The 21,062-nt window shown below is 40.2% G+C and overlaps 1 protein-coding gene across 1 annotated transcript; it reads right to left on the reverse strand.

The window, feature by feature from the left end:
• Window positions 1-15,456: 15,456 nt before the first annotated feature.
• LOC121793836 ((-)-5-epieremophilene synthase STPS3-like) lies at window positions 15,457-17,773 on the reverse strand. Its single transcript, XM_042191869.1, has 6 exons — window positions 17,617-17,773; window positions 17,244-17,514; window positions 16,786-17,158; window positions 16,462-16,680; window positions 16,238-16,376; window positions 15,457-16,143 (listed from the first exon to the last, which is right to left on the reverse strand). Exons 1-6 carry the CDS (start codon window positions 17,716-17,718, stop codon window positions 15,601-15,603), a joined length of 1,647 nt encoding a protein of 548 aa, XP_042047803.1. The 5' UTR covers window positions 17,719-17,773; the 3' UTR covers window positions 15,457-15,600.
• Window positions 17,774-21,062: the final 3,289 nt, after the last annotated feature.

Consider the following 21,062-nt stretch of genomic DNA (forward strand, 5'->3'; position numbering starts at 1 on the left):
TATTTTATGTTTGTGTGTAGCGCATATGTGTATATAATTTTGTTTCTTTCTTTTCTCATTTGTTTTTTCTTCTGTTGATGAGAAGATACCACCGCGGCAACCACTAGAATCTCCCTCTTATATACAGAGGCACTAACGCTCATTGGAGAGTCCAGGAAGCCGGCGTAGTTACCACTTGTTACAGAGCCGCACTAGCAGCAGTAGTAGCCGCTGATCAACTGACCAGCGAAGAAGAAGGAGAGCAGAACGCGCAACCTAGACCACCACCACTTGAACAAGGAAAAGAAGAGATGGCCCTCGTCGACAACGACTCAGGAATTGGCTCTCTGCACGCTCATGACGAGAAGGAGCCCACACATGCCATTGCCGTTACTCCTGGGATGCGGACCATCGCGATCAAGTCAGAAGTACTGGCCGTTTTGTCCCATTTTTACGGCCTTTCAAAATAATGCCCGTACGCCTTCCTGGAGGAATTTTGCCGATACTGTGATATCCAGCCCGTACCGGCTGGATCTACGTCTGAAGATTATAGGCTGAAAGCCATCCCTTTCGTTTTGAAGGGTGAAGCTGGAGTATGGCTATCGAGACTGCCCAAAGGGTCCATCAAAACATGGGCCGAGTTCCGAATGATATTCCTCGATCGCTTCTTTCCAGCGTAAAAAACGAGTGCCCTCAAGCGGGAGATTACAGAAGCCAGACAGGAGTATGACGAGCCCCTCGGCCAGTACTGGGATAGATTCCAAGGGCTGCTTCAAGCATGCCCTAACCACAAGCTGGGGGAGCGGGAGATTTACTCGATCTTCTGAGGTGGACTGACAGTCGATAGCAAGAATGATCTCAACCTCGCAGCTCAGGGGGACTTCTCAAAGAACCCATTCAGCTAAGCCAAGAACATCCTGGAGAGGCTCATTGAAGCCAAACGCTCGTACGAGACGTCCCGTGGCCAGTACCGAAGAGGTACAGTACAAGCAGACAATCGGGGGGAAACTGGGGATACAAACTTCAGGCCCCAGAGTCAAGCAACCAGGGAAGACAGCCAAACAACCAGATGGTCAGCTACGTTCCACCACACCAACGGGGAAATCTGCACCCTGGAAATCAACAGCGCAATCAACTGCAATATCAGCAAGAGCATTATGGGCAATATGACTACCCGCAGCCCAACTACACTGGGGGGACCGCCGAATCAAAGATACAATCGACACCCCAACGATGGCCAGGGAGATATGATAGTACCTCACCATCCTAACGATGCGATGCGGGAAATCCAAGAGGCTCAGAAGGAGCAGCGGGCGACGTTGGAGATGCTGACAAAGCAACTTTCTCAAGTTGCGATGTCACTGGGCGAGCTGAGGGGAAATGAAGGAAGGATTCCAGCCACTGTACAGCCACCTGGTCGTGAAAATATTAGCGAAGTAACCCTGAGATCAGGAAAAGCCTACTTGGGCCCTACTCCTCCTATGGAATCTCCAGCATCTATGTCTGGGCCAAGCCATGAAAAAAAAGGAGAATCCAGTGGAGCAGAGCAAGCAAAAGGGAGTGAAAAGGGCAAGGCAAAAGTGGGAGGTGAATCCTTAGAGGAAAGTTAGTGAGAGGAAGCTGAGAAAGTTAAGACATATTCGTACCGTGGAATGGTGACAAGAAAGAGGGATGCCACAATCGATGTGGCAAGTATGTTCAAGGAAGTGGAGATGAAGGTGCCGCTCTTGACGGCATTAATGATGCCCCCGATCAGCAAATTTATTAAAGACTACCTGGCAGGGAAGGTTAATGAGGAGGGTAGAATGATTGCAGATGAGAATATCTCTGTCGTGATCCAGCGGAGTGATCTTTCTTCAAAGAAGACCGACCCAGGGATGTTCACTCTCCCAATTTCAATCGGAGATATTCAAGTAGAGCACGCGATGTACGATCTCGGGGCATCCATCAATGTGCTGCCATATACTATCTATGAGAAGCTGGGAGCGGCCAAGCTCGTTGACACTGACATAATGATCCAGTTGGCCGACAGATCATGTATTCAACCTGAAGGAATTCTGGAAGACGTTATTGTGAAGGTGAATAACTTTCTGTACCCAGCCGATTTTTTCGTAATCAAGATGACGGAGCCAGCAGCAAGGGAGTCAAGTGGAGTCCTACTGGGACGACCGTTCCTGTCTACGACCAGCACCATTATAGACATCCGTAATGGGACGATAAGCTTGGACTTCAATGGAGAACAGTTCACGTTCAATATCGATGAAGCCATGAAGAGGCCAGCCGACAACGAGAACATATACTCAATAGATGTGACAGAACCCTTAGTACAAGAATTTTTGGAGGAAGAATTCCTAAAGAGGCAGTTCACTAACTCCGCTGTAGACGAGGAGGTCGAGAAAGAAGTAGAAGAGTGGTATGATGCCATGAAGGTCGGAGAGATGGACGGCCAGGCCATTGCGAAAGCAATAACGGATTTCTGTGAGCGCCCGAAGCCAGCCGGGTCAAGTGGGACAGCTCAAGTATCTAGCCTAGCGAAGCGGCTTGATCAAGGCAAGCCACTGAAAAAAGAAGCGGCAGAAAATCCTCTGCCTACTGAAGAACCAAAGCCCGCGAAGGAGTTGAAACCCCTTCCAGCACATCTTAAGTACGCCTACCTGGGGGAGGAAGAAACAATGCCCGTCATCATCAACAGTCAGTTGACCCAGGGGCAGGAAGACAGATTGCTGAAAGTGCTGAGAAACAATCAGAAGGCCATCGGCTGGAAGCTGACAGATTTGGTGGGCATCAGCCCAGACTTGTGTATGCACCACATCCGACTGGAAGAAGGAGCCAAGCTACACCGCGACCAACAACGGAAACTCAACCCCAACATGAGGGAAGAAGTGCTCAAGGAAATTATCAAGTTGGTATCGATCGGAATTATCTACTCCATCCCAGATAGTAACTGGGTCAGTCCAGTACACATGGTGCCCAAGAAAGGAGGAATCCAAGTCGTGAAAAATGAAAGAAATGAGTTGATTCCGACTAGGCCGGTCACGGGGTGGAGGATGTGTATAGATTACAGGAAGCTGAACCAAGCAACAAAGAAGGATCATTTCCCTCTGCCATTCATTGATCAAATGTTGGAGAAATTGGCAGGGAAACAGTACTTCAGCTTTTTGGATGGTTATAGTGGCTACTTCCAGATCGCGGTGAATCCTGAAGACCAAGAGAAGACGACGTTTACTTGCCCCTTTGGCACTTACGCTTACAGGAGGATGCCGTTTGGCCTCTTTAATGCCCCAGGCACTTTTCAAAGATGCATGATGAGCATTTTCTCTGACTTGTTGGAAGACTGCATTGAGATCTTCATGGAGGACTTTACTGTCTATGGGGACGACTTTGATCAAGGGCTGCATAGCCTGAACAGGGTATTGGAAAGATGCCGCCAGAAGGACTTTGTGCTGAATTTCGAGAAATGCCATTTTATGGTTACTGAAGGAATAGTCCTGGGCCATGTAGTGTTGAGCAGGGGAATAGAGGTCGACCCAGGAAAAGTAGCGGTCATTGCAAAGCTGCCGTATCCTACCAATCAGAAGGAGATCAGAGCCTTTTTAGGCCACGCTGGGTTTTATAGAAGGTTTATCAAGGATTTCGCAAAGATAGCCCAGCCTCTGACGAAGCTTCTCCAGAATGATGTGGAGTTTGAATTCTCTGATGCCTGCAAGGCCGCGTTCCAATTTCTCAAGGACAGATTGATAAGTTCTCCGATAATACGCGCCCCCGACTGGAATCACCCCTCTGAGGTGATGTGCGATGCTAGCGACTATGCGGTGGGAGCAGTATTAGGTCAGAAAATCGAAGGAAAGAGTTATGTCATCTTCTATGCGTCAAAAACGTTGAATCAGGCACAGAAGAACTATGACGTGACCGAAAAAGAGATGCTATTGGTGGTTTTCGCATTTGAGAAATTCCGGCCGTACCTGTGGGGTCCAAAGTGATAGTCTATACTGACCATGCTGCGATCAAGTACCTGTTGGTTAAGAACGAATCAAAGCCAAGACTGATCAGATGGGTCCTCATCTTACAAGAATTCGACTGGGAGGCAGTGGACAAGAAGGGATGCGAGAACAGAGTGGCAGATCACTTAAGCCGAATTTTACAAGAAGATAATGATGAAGCTATTCCAGACGCATTCCCTGAGGAGCACCTCTACCTGATAAAGTCAACATCTGACCGACCGTGGGTCAACCAAGTGGAAGAGGTTGATCAAGCCGAGCAAGGAAGCATGGGACAGCACACTCAGAAAGAGCCATGGTTTGCAGACATGGCCAACTACTTGGTGACAGGTGAGCTGCTTGGAAGTGATGAAGCTACAAGGGCACAGAAGCTAAAGCTTAAAAATGACTCCCAATACTTCTATTGGGATGATCCTTACCTATGGAAAATGGGGGCAGGTCAAGTGATCCGACGCTATATACCAGACTGGGAGCAAGAAGACGTGCTGGTCCACTGCCACGCATTGGCTTGTGGTGGTCAATTCGGACCAAAGAAAACAGCAAGGAAATTACTGGACAACGGATTCTACTGGCCTTCCATCCATAGAGATGCTTATGAGTTCTGCAAGAGGTGCCCTCTACGCCAGCTTACTGGAGGGATATCTATAAGAGATGAGATGCCTCAGGTCCCCATTATTGTCTGTGAAATATTTGATGTATGGGGAATGGATTTCATGGGACCTTTCCCATCTTCTGAAGGCAATCTCTATATCTTAGTGGCGGTGGACTATGTGTCCAAGTGGATCGAGGCAAAGGCAACAAGGACATGTGAATCCAGAGAAGTGGCGAAGTTCTTAAAATCGAACATCTTTACCCGCTATGGGGTACCACGGGCTATTATCTCGGACCAGGGAACTCACTTTGTCAACAGAACCATCGAAGCCTTGATGAGAAAATATGGAGTCCACCACCGCCTCTCCACACCCTACCACCCGCAGTCCAATGGCCAAGCCGAAGTATCAAACAGAGAAATCAAGGCTATTTTAGAGAAGACTGTCAATCCCACGAGGAAAGACTGGAGACGTCGTCTGGATGACGCACTATGGGCCTACAGGAGAGCATTCAAAATGATTATCGGAATGTCCCCATACCGGCTGGTATTTGGGAAAATGTGCCATCTGTCGGTGGGAGTGGAGCATCAAGCTTACTGGGCAGTTAAGGAAATGAATATGAATACCGAGGCTGGAGCTGCAGAGAGGAGAATGCAGCTACAAGTGCTTGAAGAGCTCCGTCTGGATGCCTACGACTCTACCATGTGGTACAAGGAAAAGACTAAGATGTGGCACGATAAGAATGGAAGGGTACTGTTTTTCCAAGGTGGGCCAAAGGGTACTGTTTTTCTAGTCCAGACTGAAATTGATGCCAGGGAAGCTTAGGTCAAGGTGGATAGGCCCTTATACCATTATCGCCATCCGAACGAATGGAGCAATCGAACTCCAGGGGAACAATCCAGATTCGCCTTCCTTCATGGTGAATGGTCACAGGGTGAAGCCGTACAGAGAAGGAATGGAGGCATTTGTGGTGGACGATATTCCACTACTCATGCCTAACTCTCGACAGTGAGCATGTAAAAGGAGTGATCGGGTACTCATGGGTAGTCTGCTTGATCAAGCAATAAATTCTTAATCTATTAAAACTGATCAAGTGACGTCCTAGGAGAACTCGATCAAGTCCTTTGTAGTTAGTGTAAATAGTCTTTCTTGTGTTAAGTTATTATTCTTAGGTAATTAAAAGTCGGAAAAAAGGAAGGAAACTGATCAAGTGGAACTATTTGAGTTTTCATCTGGAATTAATTGTCCACTTGATCAGTGCAATTGGAATTTAATTGGTGGTACAGTGATTGAGTTGATCAGGGCAAGTGATGAAAGGACGTGCGCAACCACTAAAAAGGTGTCAGGTAACGCCAGCTGTCATAGTGAAAAGACGTCCTGGAGAGAGATGAGGCGTATTGGAGAAGCTAACCCAGCTGGCACTCTAAAAAAGTGCGCATGCACGTGAAAAGTCGCAAGGATCTGAACAGCCACAGGGATCTCAACAGTCGAGATTTCCGTATAAAATGGGTCTCTCTGATCCCACTTTTCATCAACTGCCTTCAGAACATTCGTGTTACCCTTATCTAATTCTCTCTAAGTTCAAATCCCCTTCAAGGAATCACCCACAATCATCACCAGAAAAAAATGCAGAGCACTCAACTCAATTCTTCTTCCTCTGCTTCAGAAGCCGGTATCAGCAGTGGTAACCGGAGATCCTTATCACCAGCCAAACCAGAAAACCCTAACCGTTCCCTACCGAACACCAGAATCCCATCATCGCCTTCCAGATTTATCGGTCCACTCCAATATGTGGACCCGGCTTGCATAAAGCCTCTAGACTCCATACTCAGAAGTTTTCCCTCCGGCACTGACCCCGCAGAGGTTTCCACCTCCCTTAAAGCTCGCCTAGGAATTTCTCGGTCTAAGGACCCCGCTTCGCCACCACCAGCAGAGGGCACACCCACTCAAAACACCCTGTCACCACCTAGTGGCGAGAACCTTACATACCTTCCCAAGGGGCTGCCGCAACCGGTTGAGGTTGTAAATATCGATGATGATGATGAGAGGGAGGATTCTCTGCCCCTCCCAAGTGATCTCCTACTACGACCAAGGGAGGCAGAATGGAACCTCTTTTCGACTGTGGAGGATGGCTCTGTCCCAGGAAAGACGCGTCGCCGGACGATAGAGCAACTGTTGGAGGACGCTGCGATTTTGAGGCGACACGTGGATGAAAAGAGACAAGCGACTCAAGGGGTCGGTGTAGCCGTAGATGCAAGCAAGGCTGTGAAGGACATGCGGGTGAGAGCAGAGGAAGAGGGCAAGAGGCAAGGGGAAGGGAGTGTCCTTCCTCCTCCTAAGATGAGCCACCCTACCAGTCAAGGTATTTGGTTTACCAACGCTAACCAGCATGCCCCTCCACGCGAAGGAGATGGGGGAAAAGATACCAAGAAGTAGGTGCTCCAATGAACGCGAACGTCTTGCAGGCAATAAGGAAGGCCTGCAAAATGGAGGCAATAAGGAAGGCCTGCAACATCCCCTGTTCAACCATCTCAAAGGCAGTAGTATCATGATACGATCCCATATCTTAGGAAATCACAATTATTTAGTTATCTTTTATTCCCCAAATCTTTTCCATATCTTTGTTTTCTTATTCAATAAGTTAGATTAGTAGTATTCTAGTATTATAAATAGGAGATGATGTTATCATTTTAATCAATAAATGAAAATATATTATTTTGCCCACAAAGAAGGAGTATTCTTCTACCCCTAGTTTATCGCTGCCCGACGGAGAGACATCCGCGCACAGCAGGAGCTAGAAGCGCCGACGATCCTGTTGCAGGACGCCGGAGACATCTTGATCGCCGAGCAAATCAGCCGCCGATCACCGTTGAGGAATTGAATCCTTAACATCTGGTGCTTTCATCCAGTACTCATGAAGCGTTGCGACAACAACAACTACAACCACAACAACGGCAAGGGCGTTTGGAGCGCAGGCCGCCCCGATTCCTACCCGGCGTTCAGGTTTGGGTTCCGTCCGCCGAGAGCGAGCCGCCGCGAGGGTCGAAGGTTCAACAAACACCATATGGACGACGACGAAGGGGAGACTCGCCAACCAGAAGAGTCGCGCCGGGATGAACCCGTCCCCAGTACCCTAGATCAGGTGTTGTAGAGATTGGAAAGATTAGAAAAATTCGAGACATGGAAAGACGACGCGGACCGCCGCGTCGACAATCTTGACCCTTCTTGGTCGCGTGAACCGAAACCTCCTTCTGGTATTGACAATGGCGAGGAATGGGAGTACGAGGAGGCGCGTCGGGGGAAATCCGGAGAGCGTATTTGGCGCGGGAGAAACCCTAGCGGGGGTTTTCGCGAGTCCCAGCCTGAGTCGAGGGCGCGCCGCGATTGCGGGGGCCGTAACGGACCCGGATGGACCACGCAAGGTATCCGCAACCAAAGTCATCAGTATGGGGGGTTCGATCAGTGTTATGATCGGCCTACGACGTGTTGGGACCCACCTCAGAGATTTCAGGGTAACGCGCAGGGTTTCGAGAGACAACAGTGGGTGAAGATGGAGCCACCTCGATTCAACGGATCAGACGCAGCGAATTGGATATCTCGAGTCCAATATTATTTCAATCACCTCATGATGACCGAGGCTCAACGATTACATTATGCGGTGATGTTATTCGATCAACCTGCAGCAGAGTGGGTTTTTAATTACTGTGCGAATAATGAGTTCGTTACTTGGAACGAGTTTCTGGGGGATGTTCGCCATCATTTCGATAGGCGGAGCTTTCAGAATTATTTTGGGTTGCTGGCCAAACTCACGCAAACAGGACCACTGTTGGAGTACCACGACACGTTTGAAAAATATTTAAATTGGGTCCAGGGGGTCCCGGAATCGGAGTTGTTCACTTTGTTTGTGGCGAGTCTCAAGCCGGACATTCAGGAGCGCGTGAAGTTGCACAGACCTGAGTCGTTAGCAGCCGCGATGGCCTTGATTTTGGAGTGGACGGAAAATACGCATGACCGTGGACCGCAGCCCGCCTTTTCGGCCGTGGCGCGTCGCCCTTGGCAGAACCACGATGACCGAAGGCAGTCGGGTACCACTGCAGCACCAACATCGGCAACGGGCTCAGCCGCCACGGGTCAGCCACCGAATTCAGTGGGTCGTAGTGGGGAACGAGCGCGGCCCGACGCGATTCGGGTATCCCAGGCTGAAAAGACGGAACGAGCCCGTCAGGGTTTGTGTTACTATTGCCCAGACAAGTGGAGTGTAGGGCACGTGTGCAAACAGAGACTGCTATGCTACGCGGAGGAGGACGAGAGGGATGATGATGAGTCGGAGGGACTTCCGGCTGATGAGCCTGTGACGACGGACGTGTCGCATATTCACGCAATGGATGGGGGCCGACGATCTCGGCCGATGAAGGTCGTGGGGAGTATACAGGATCGCGAAGTGTGTGTCCTAATTGACACAAGGAGCGACCAGGATTTTCTCCACCCGAAGGTCGCGGAATCATTGCACTTACCGCTCTCGCCTATTCGGCCGTTCAAAGTGATTGTAGGTAACGGGGCGGCTCTTCTTTGCACACACGTTTCCAGACAGACAAAATTGGAGGTGCAGGGATCAGTTTTCATGGTGGATCTCCATATTCTGCCTATTCACAGTCCGGATGTGATTCTGGGAATGGATTGGTTGGAATCGTTAGACAAAGATGAGGGGAACGATTCTATTGACGAAGGGAAGAATGTCGTCGACTCATCCAATGTTGTTCGAGGGCCATCCAAAAATGATGTTGGGAATTCTTTGGGTGAAAATGAAGGTGCGATGTTGAGAAAACTTTCCAAAGATTCACTGGCTGTTGATGAAAGGAAATTTACATTTGATTCGGTGTTTGATGACAATAGTGGTGATCTTCTTGATCCAACACAATAGGAGTTCGAGATAAAGGGTGGGGTACGAAATGGATCTGCATTCGCTCGATTACAGCGACCGTGCATATTTACATTTGATCCCGGAGGAGATACATCGCCAAAGCTTCTTCTTTCAACTCTTCGTAGCTTCGTGGTTCCCACCTTGAGGACAAGGTGGATTTTAACCGTGGGGAGTTGATACGATCCCATATCTTAGGAAATCACAATTATTTAGTTATCTTTTATTCCCCAAATCTTTTCCATATCTTTGTTTTCTTATTCAATAAGTTAGATTAGTAGTATTCTAGTATTATAAATAGGAGATGATGTTATCATTTTAATCAATAAATGAAAATATGTTATTTTGCCCACAAAGAACGAGTATTCTTCTACCCCTAGTTTACCGCTGCCCGACGGAGAGACATCCGCGCACAGCAGGAGCTAGAAGCGCCGACGATCCTGTTGCAGGACGCCGGAGACATCTTGATCGCCGAGCAAATCAGCCGCCGATCACCGTTGAGGAATTGAATCCTTAACATATCACCCTTAACTCAGTTTATTTGTGTAAATTGTTGTTTTCTTTTCCGTTCTCACACTTAGTCCTGTGCATGGACTAAGTGTGAGAAGTTTGTGGAGGTTGCTATCCGTTTTTGCCTATGTGTTTTGTTTATTGTTCTTCTGTGTTTATTGACATGTTTGATTGTTGGCACTGTCTCACACTTAGCCCAGTGTCTGGTCTAAGTGTGAGAAGTTTTCCTTTTTCTTTTATGTCGTTGCTTGTACCTAACCCTTTTCCACTGCATCCAGTCCCTCGAGGACGAGTTCATATGCAATGGGAGGGGGAGGGTTAGTTCCAGGAAATAAAAAATAGTTCATGTCAAAATTTAAAAAAAAAATTCAAAAATTCAGTTAGTAATTAAGGCAGTATGCATGAAATTGGATAAGTGGAAGACTTGATTACTTTGGGAAGAGTTAGAAAAATGACTCAGTATGTTTACATGTAGAAACTTGATCAGTTTGAACGACGCAAGTATGATGGAAATGCTCAATTTTTAAACTTACTGTGAAGCCTCTCTATATGTGAGTTATAAGCCAAAGTAGAACACTTTCTACTATTTTTACAAAGAAAAAAATATTTTACGAGAGGCTGATTTTAATATTTAGATGAAAATTGCACAAGTAGTGAGGACTAAAGGCATTAGGACTTAACCAATTGAGCCTTTTCTTCTTTTTCTCCACGAACCCGCCTCGTCAAGCAAGGCACCCCTTAGTTAACCACATTGAGCCCAAATACACTTTTACCCATTTTTTGAAACCCAATCCAACCTCCATAAACTTTTTTATATATATAAACACGTGAGGAAAAGGGGTTAGGGAGATGAGTTAGGATACCGATAGAAAGTCAAAATAAAAGGGTAGCCGGGTTGAGCAAGTTAGTCAATCAGGTTGATCACGTCAGAGAAATCAAGTTGGAAAAAAAAGTCGAAAAGAAGAGTCGATAAAAGTTTGAGAAAAAGAGGGCAGGGAAAAGAAAATTGTAGCCTGACCCAGTAGTCGAAAGTTAGAGAATAAAGCCAAAATTCAAGGCTAGAAGTCATCACTTGACCAAGTAAGATATCTAGTGGCAAAATATAAAGTTCAGATCTTTGGTCTCTTGACTCATGTGTTTTTCTTTTTTATAGTTTATATTTTTAAACTTAGAACCCCTAGGACCATACCCTGATACACCACTACCCTTAAGCCCCATTAGACCAGAAACAAAGACCTTAAGGAACTATCTTGTGCAATCCGATTCGAGGTATTAAATTTGTGGCAATACCGAGTGAACAGTCCTAACATCTCTGGTGAGAAATGAGTGACTCAGTGAATCCAACAGTGGTTTCCAAATTGAGCAATCTTGACGAACTGACACCTTGATAAAGTAAAAGCGAAAAGGAAGAAACATAAGCTGTTGGTAAATGGATTGACCTCGACGTCGGGTATGATTGTTGGAAATTTATTCGATCTAATGGATCTATGTGAATATGTGTTTTTATTTCGAGTCTTGTTTCTTTTTCGTCTTCTTTTACTTTCTTGAAATGAGTAAAATCATGCCTGAAATTTACCTTATCTTTTTCTTTTCTTTTTCTTTTCTTTTTCTTTATACTCGGAGACAAGTGTGTTTTAAGTGTGAGCAGTTTGATAAGGCTCATTTCATGCATCGGTTTAAGGGTAAAATGTACGCTACTTGATCAGTTTATCGCGCAAAGCAAGTGTTTAATATGTAGGAATGCCGCTTGACCAAGGTAACAAGGCCAAATTGATCAAGCGAGTACAATAGGCAAAAAATGCCAAATATCAGGGGAGTTGATCAAGGGGAGTAATCAAGCAGTCAAGGAGGGGACCGCTGTTTCCAGAAGAAGGACACATGAGGCTATGAGTTGGTGGTGAGCATCATTTTGTTATCAAGGACAACGTTCTAGAAGGGGACACGTACTGATATATGAGACGCAAGGATGGAGCTAAGTCACGAATCTGTTACTGAAAAGTGTCGTCATTCTAGAAAGAGAACACGTAGCAATCAGTGAGTCGCTCACTCTTAGCATGAGCAAATATTCCCTGCCAAGATCGTTATCCAGGAGGTCGTGCCGAGCCTATAAATAGAGGATGTGCCACCACATTAAGGTGGAATCCTTTACTCTCCGTCTTTAGTTTAGTTTGGTTTAGTTTAACTCTCTAGTTCAGTTCCCTAGATAGCGTAGATAAAGTAATGTTTAGTTAGAAAGGGCGATTGAAGGAGCGCTGCAGAATACTTGATATCTGTCAGTGTATTCTTAAGTTTCCCGCCGAGGATCTCCTCAGTTTACTTTCTTTCGTAGTTCTAAAGTGTTAGCTTAGTTTAAATTTCACGCTGTACTGTTCTAAGTTTTAGTTTTAATCAAAGCTGCTTTCGTTTTCATCATCGTGTTTACTGTTCTGAGTAGTTAATTTTCATTCTTGTCTGAGATTTACTTGACCCAGTAGTTAAAGTTCCCTTGAGCAAGTAGTTAGTTACTTTTCTGCCTAAGTTGAAATCAGTAGTTAAAAACTTCCAAAAGTACAGCATGGCATCAGCCAACCCCCTGTTCACTACTCACACACTTGATACACTAGCTTCTCTGTGGGATCGACCCCGAACTTGCCGCTTTACTGTTAAAGTAGTGCAACTTGAGAGTTTATAAATTACATTGGTGGCGTGCGAAAACGAGATCAACTTGATCAAGTAGCAACGACATTTGCTAACTGATCCATCCGGTTCAGTTATCTTTTCCATATAACTTGAATCAAAAACCGCATTTTCGCCGGTCCGCCAATTACTTTCACGTAAGGAAAAAAAAGTCATACTACAACTCTTTGATAATAGTACTATTTAAAATTTTATGGGTAAAACCTTCTTTTTCTTATTTTATATATATACGAAAAATTTAGACAAATAAAACTTATGACTATAACTTATAGCATATTAAATTACTCCTATATTTTTTTTTTATCTTTTTAGTAGCATATAAAATTTCAAGATTTTAAAACAATAAAAATAGAAAATCAAAAATGAAATATTCTTATATTATTTCATAGTATAGAATAGCATGATTTCTTCTCTGTAGTCATATGAAAGAACAAATTTTAAATGTAATTATACATACAAGGAGTATTATTTTATGAGTGAGATATGTTGTATATGAGTGAGATATGTTGTATATGGGGAGTGATCCATTGCTAACTCATCATTTAATTGTTAACTACAACTAATTGAAGATCATAGGATTTTAAAAAACTACAATTTGTCACGTGTAATTTTTATTTTTATTAATTAAATCGAAAAAGATAAAAAAACACTACCAAATTAGAGTTTTGGATGAAAATGTCAGTATAGTGTTTTGAAAATATCAACACAATGCTTTGAGAATATCAACACAATGCTTTGAAAATGTTAACACATTGCTTATATTGACATTCTACATGTATTATATTGACATATTTTATATATCATGTTGACATTTGTTGATGTACGAAAAAATTGAAATTTTTTTTTTTTTTTTTTCAAATTTTGACATCGTAACATATGCAAGTGAGATCTCGTTAGAATCCTTGTGAAATTATCTTTAATTTGATATATGTTGTGCGAAAAAATAATTTAAATCGAGAAACTTATATGTGTTTTAAAGTTATGAGATATTTTTCAAAAGTTAGTTACAACTAATTTATTGTAAATTGACCTTAATACCCTTCTTGACGTTTTTTTTTATGATCTTGGCCATTAATTTAAATATCTAATGACTACTATTTAATTATAGTTAGCAATTAAGTATTGAGTTAGCAATATAACATTCATGTTGTATATATATGGCAAATATAATGGAACATATATGTTGTATAAAGCATGCCAATATGAATACTGTTTTATAAGTACTATAATATAATATTATATACGAGATCAATGTACATCTATATATATATATATTGGAATAGTATATAGAATCGTTAATTTCATATGAAATTTTCCATATTCAAGCAGAGTTTCTATAAAATAGCAAATGGACGTTTCTTATTGCACCGTTAGTTTATCAAATATGTGTCCAATTAATGTGGCTTGTGGACCCTATTTATTCTATTTGTCAAAAAAGTTAGTGGTATGGTACACCCAGTGACGGATCCAGGATTTTCGATTTGGGGGTGCAATAAATTTGTATAGTTACTCGGAACTTCAAACTCCGACTTTAGCATAAATTAAGATTAACATAATACTATCTTAATGCTTCATATATAACACTAAAGTAACGTTTATTGTATAGAAGAAAAATATACTATGTTAATTTACTTCAATTTTTATATATATATTTTTAAAATAAAGTATTTATTTGAAATACTATTACTCTAAGATACTCTAAGATAGTGTTTATTGTAGAAAAAATTATATATGAACCACTCGTTTAGAATAATTAACACAAAAATATAAAATACCCCTACTAGACTAGTGTAATGTTTATTTATTGGAGTATATTTGCCAATTAAATAGTGTATAAAAATTAATTAAAACAATAATAACGCTGCCAAAAAGGGTCGAACTCAAGCATCCTGATCATGTAGAGTATTACAGCAACTTACCACTGCACCACCACCACTATTTAGTTATTAGCACATATAAATATATAATTAGCATGAAATTTGGGGTACAGTGGTACCCCTTGTTCCAATGTGGCTCCGCCCACTGGGTACACCACATCACTATGCCAACATAGTATGGAGGGATCATGGAATTTTTACTCCGGTGTGACAGGCTAAAAATTCACATTCTACTTATATGCATAAAAATATTAGCGCCAACTTTTAACTACGATTTTCATAATTAACTGCACGAGATGATATGTTTTTATATCAAATTTGTTATTAATCGGGCAATTAGCAGGTAATCGGGTATATCAATCCTGAAATTTTAAATGTGCAATGTCGTCCAACCTCGTACCCGCACCAAAACAGTTTCAGATATCATGTTCACAATACTTGTCGAATTCGACACACCTTATTTTTGAGTCCATGCTTTATTTCTTTTTAATAATACAACATATGCAAAACGTCAACGCTTTTTCTAATTTATTGTGTATTGAAAAACGTCAAATTGAAGTAATTCGTTCTATAATTATAATTGTCTCGGATTGCATTTCTTCAGCGAAAATATGCAAACCCAAATGTATCTTCGAAAAGTTCAAAATATAAATATATTTAGACTGTAGTAATGTCCCTTTTAATAGTAATAGAATTATTTGGCGCAACTACCAACATGAGCTTTGACTACTGAAAATATACAAACCAATCTTTTTTGGCTAGAAGTCCGATTTAAGAGGACAACGGAAATGGATATATATATACTAATCATTTTCTTTGTCATTTTAGAATCCTAAATTCATAATCTCTCCCAAAATAGCCATATACTAGTATATTTTAATTAGTATTGCACATACATTGCAAAACTATTTAAAATGAAACAATAATTGTATTATTCGATTTTCTAATAACACCAATGGAACAAATACAAAAAGAGAAAGAAAAGAGATTACCTTATTTTGTGAAACATAAAATCAAACGTCTACAACTCAATAGGATCGACAAGGTGTGGTCTACATCTCAATAGGGTCGACAAACAAAGCGACGATGTGAGGCTTGAGAACCTTCTCAGGTTGAGTGTATCCATCTTCGTTGCCTTTGTAAGTAACATCAATTATGCGTTCAAGATTTAGAATCCGCATCAAAACATCTCTCGAATATGGAGATGGCCTCATACACTCCTCATTTATATCCTTCCATGCGTCTGTTGCTATTTCGAAGAATTTAGCGACCGCTTCTTCTATTGTGGCACCATTGTCTCTCATATACGATTCTATGCCTGTAGCACTCTGACCTCTTTCCTTTTCCACCTCATAAGTAGCTATGTCGTCAATGACTCGACATATGAGGAGCCCTGCCACAAGCATTTTAGGCTTCTCGCTTAGCCATTCGAAGTCTTTCTTGGTGGCAGATTTATCTCCCAGCAACGCCGTTGTTGTGTGGTAACAGTAAGTGCAGGTGATGAGGGCATTCTTCAAATACTCCTCAAAAGGTGGTAAATATCCTTGAATGAACCACTTGGCCTCAACATGGTAGCTTCTCACCAATTCCTTGAGCTATTTTAGAAATGTAAATAATATTATCAGTTTACATAAATCCATATGATATTTTATAAGCGCATAAAGAATTAATTAATGTTTGAACTCATACAGATTCTATGGCATAGTGTGCAGCGTAGGATCTTCCTTCTTTACCCAATTCTTCTTCAAATTGCTCGTACAGTTCCAGAAGAGCTTTGTAGAATGGCTTCACATACTCAGGTAGTTTATCCATCTCTTCAATATTCCACCTGAATAACAGAGCAATTGATCAAGTTATGCACCATCCAAGTCAAGAAGAGCTGAAACACAAAGTGTAGGTCTAAGTTAATTTACCTCTCTATTGCCTCGGTAAAAACGTCGAGTTCTTCAATGACGCCGTAAGCATCATAAGTGTCATCTATGATTGAGGTCATGGCGATGGTTTTAGTGAGCATGACACGAGCACGAGAGAACTGTGGCTCATGGTATACTCCCATAGCCCAAAAGAAGCACTCCACCACTCTATCTCTTGCATATGGTAGTTTGGAGACAAGGTCCAAATCTTTCCACCACCTACACATATATATGTACAACATCAATATTAATTAGTTTTTACTAGTATATATTTAGAAGTATTGACAACAAATTAAAAGGCCTCAGTCATCATATATATATTACCTTGAGACTTCATGAAGCTCCTCCTTGTGTAGCATTTGCAAAAGATTATAGTCCAATTTAGCAAACCTCAAGAGAGATTCATTCTTGTGTTGGTATTCTTCATAGATGGAGATAAAGTTACGAGCTTCGATTCTTGGATTTCCATAGTGCAGAGGTTGAATTAGAGCATGCACAACCTGTTTGCTAAGAAGAGATTCAAGGTGTGGCGCTATGGACTTGAGAGTGGTCGTAGCAAAATCAAGTGCATCGTCGAGTATAGTTTCTCCTCGTGTTCTCAAGTACGAAGCTTCATAGAGACTTAACAAACCCTTGCCATCATTCTTAAGGCTTTCCTGGAACTTGCCATTTACGTCCATCCATCTACCAAAAATGTCTGTTTCACCAACAGTAGTAGTATATATTAGTATTTCGATATTTTCGTAGCTGTGAAATTAATTAAGAGTATAAGTGATACGTACCAGAAGATAAACGGTGGCCATGTTGCCTGAATAGACGGAAATGAAGTGCAACAGTGTACAAATCATAGGACTCATCACTATAATCTGTATTTAGATTGAAGAAATGCTGCAGTTTTTCTTCAATCTCCTCTTCAAAGTGATAAGAAATGCCAAGACGTTCGAGCGTGTCAATAAGCTTCATTGTGTCAACCAGATTGTTTTCAGCAGCTGATATCATATCCATAACTTCATTCTTACACTCTTCAACTGCATTGGAGTGTTTTTGGGCAGCCTATACATATTTGTAAACATTAATATAGTACTAATATGTTAGAAAGAAAGTGAATACTATGTTATACACTGAAATTAATTAGAGTAAGAATGATGAAAGTACCTTAGCAATAGAACCGTGTTTGATGAACTGATCGCCCCACAAGCTCGGGGAGAAATTGGCGACGGGTCGCTGAATTTCTGCTTGTGATTGTGGTGGAGCCATTAATTTAATTTAATTTAATTTAGTATTGCAAAATGCAAAGAGAAGTAGAAGCAGAAGGTGGTGAGTGTAGTGGAAAATGAAGGAGTTGCAGAGCTCGATTTATAATGGAATGATGGGTTAGACTTTTCAAATATGCGTAGCAGCCAACTTTGCCGATTGTGGCTTGGAATATAATACACCTACTAACTTTGTAAGAGAGTGAGACTGATGCAGTGTATACTAAATATGACTAATGGATTATTCTCATTTTACTTGTGTGTTTTCCAGGAATGAGCCATTAGATTTTGCCAGTTCCAATAAATTGACCCCAATTAAAAAATTGACAACAGCCACCTCTAATTGCGGAGAATCTACTACTCAACATAAGACTAAAATTAATATAAACTTCCTTCATCCCATATATCCCATTAATATTGAGTTACATTCATTATTAAATCATTTCACTTTAGTTGAATTATTTCCAATTCTGGTAAAATTTAATATATATATATTTTTATCTTATTCTCTATCTTATTTTACTTTATCAAAATTTATTTACTGTATTCACTAACCAGTACTTTATTCTCTTGCTATTTATCTTTTACATTATTCTTTCCCTATTTTTATATTTTATTCTCTTTATTAACATTCCACTTGACTTATTAAATATTCATTCTTTAATTTTCATGTCAAAAATGGGATGAAGGGACTACAAACAGCACGTTTGAAGATAAATCTATATCCATAGAATATACGCTGAACTTTTGGATTAAGGCTGGCATGCCTGGTATCCTTTTTTGACCCCTCAAAATATTGTATGACTTGTATAAAAATTGTTTTATACAAATAAATATTACTACGTACGTCATAGGCTAAACGGAAGTAGTGAATAGTGAAAATTGAAAAGTGAATACTCCACTAAAATTAGTATTTGTATATAGCTATGTAATATATCCAATAAATTACAATTGTAGATTTATTCTCTTATTTTTTTTATTCTCTCTTTCACTAATTATAATTAGGTGAACACACCATATATCAATATAGAAGCATTAATTTTTATTTATCCATTCTCCAAACTTCTCGGTAAATAAAACCCAATAATCACCCCCTCCCCCACCTGAAAAACTGAATGTCGTGTCTAATCCACCAAAATGTATTAGTATTACTTGATTGACGTCAATTCATTTCTCTTATGCATTAGCGAGTACTTTCTTTTATGATTCTTCTACTAATAATGTGGCAGTTAGGTGTCAAAAAATTATTGTGGCAGTTTCTTTTTTAATCATTATTATTATTATTTTTTTTGGCATTTAGATCGGGATGCTAAACTAGAATTTACTTCATAACGATTTTCTAGTGCATGTGCAGGAGACTGAAATTTCAAAATCACAATTTTCTTAATATTTGATCTTACCATAGACTTGCCTACACATGAGCAATTACAGGTCAAAAATTCCAATTGGCATTTCCTTTGTTCGGAAATTGACGAGGAAAAATAAAATATGGAGCAGTAAAATATAGTTTTAATAAATTTCATTATCATGTTCCACCGAAATTATATGTCTGGGTAGAGTTGGACCAAATGATTTATTTTTGGATGATGCATTACCATTCTTGTGATAGGTCAGAGTCCAAAATGATTGCTGTTAAAGTTCAAAGAACTCAGCATATTAAATTCCTACATCTAATCAGTAGCAGTGGCGGATCAGGGGGCAGGTGGGGGCGGTCGCCCCTACCCGACCGTCCGGAGAGCCTAAATTTTTAATTGAATCAATGCCGAAAATAGCATATCCGCCCCCTCCGTAGAGTGTAGAAATATTTTTTTTTTCAATAAATTTCATATAAAATGTAGTAGTTCAATGGTTTGGTTGTTGGATTTTTAACTAAGATGTCTAGGGTTCAATCCTCAACAAAAACATATTTTTTTCATTTTTCATTTTTTATTTTTTATTTTATCCATTCATATTTCTTCTTATTATCAAAATAATACCTTTAAATACTTTATGTAATCTAAACTTTTACTAAGTTGCATATATTATATTGTTATATTTATTCTTTAGTTAAAATCATTTTTAATCTTGTGTTAAAGTCTTTTTTATCCTATAGTACTTATAATTTGATCCATGCATCTTAATTATTCTCTATGTAACAAAATAAACATTTTAAATATTTTTGAAATATAAATATTTAGTGCTCTACTTATATCACTTTTGTATATAATATTTACAGTGATTTAAAATGTACATATATTTACAATAATTTTATATTTTAAAATGAATAATACATATTTGCAAGCTAAAGCATGTTTATATTTATATATTTTTTTATTTTAAAATGAATAATACATATTTGCAAGATGAAGCATGTTTATATTTTATTAATGAAGCTAGTGCTACTTAAATATTAATATAATATTTATTTTTTTTATTATTAAAAATAATATTAAATTAAATATTTAATATTTAAATATAAGTTCCGCCCCGCCATTTTCGGGTCCTGGATCCGCCACTGATCAGTAGTATCTACTCGCTCCTCCAACCATCATTTAAAGAACTATTTTGTTATTTTGCATTGTCCATAGTTTATAGAACCATTTACTTTATTTCACTTTTAATATATGGACCCCATATTTTATAACTTTTACATTTACAATTCTATATAAAACTAATACTTTAAATGAGTCTCACATTCCACTCACCTTCTCAGTTTACTTTCATTCACAAAGTAAAATAATTTCTTAAAACCCGTGCGAGTTAAAATGGTTCTTTAAATGGTGGACGGATGGAGTGTTTAGTACTTATACTCTCTCAATCCGCCATTAAATGTCCTATTTTCCTTTTTTGTGAGTCAATAAATGTCTTATTTCATTTTTATTATATTTGGTATATGAACCATGTATTAATTCCACTAACTCAATTCACTCATAAATTATCGTAAAACAATACTCCCTGCGCATTCAAAAAATAGAAACATTTGAAACGACATGGGTTTTAATAATTGATAAAGTAAGTGATAAGAATTGGTAAAGTAAGAGAGAGGAAAAAAAATGAGTAAAGTAAGAGAGGGGAAGAGAAAAAATAGTGAAAGTAGAGTTAGTGGATTATGGGGTCCATGTCCTAAAATAGGAATATTCTAAAGTTTCTATTTTTAAGAAACGGCCCAAAATAGAAATAGTTACTATTTTTAAAAAACGGAGGGAGTATATAAAAGTATGTCCAACAACATTCCACTAACTTTTTCCACTTATTTACTTTATAGAGTTAAATAATTTCTTAAAACTTATAGAGATATTTAATTTAATCATGGATGATAGAATACTAATTAAAATAGAGAGTAAAGATTATTTTGTCTTCTATCGTAAC

This window comes from Salvia splendens, chromosome 3 (genome assembly GCF_004379255.2).
Source record: "Salvia splendens isolate huo1 chromosome 3, SspV2, whole genome shotgun sequence".
In the NCBI taxonomy this organism is placed as follows: domain Eukaryota; kingdom Viridiplantae; phylum Streptophyta; class Magnoliopsida; order Lamiales; family Lamiaceae; genus Salvia; species Salvia splendens.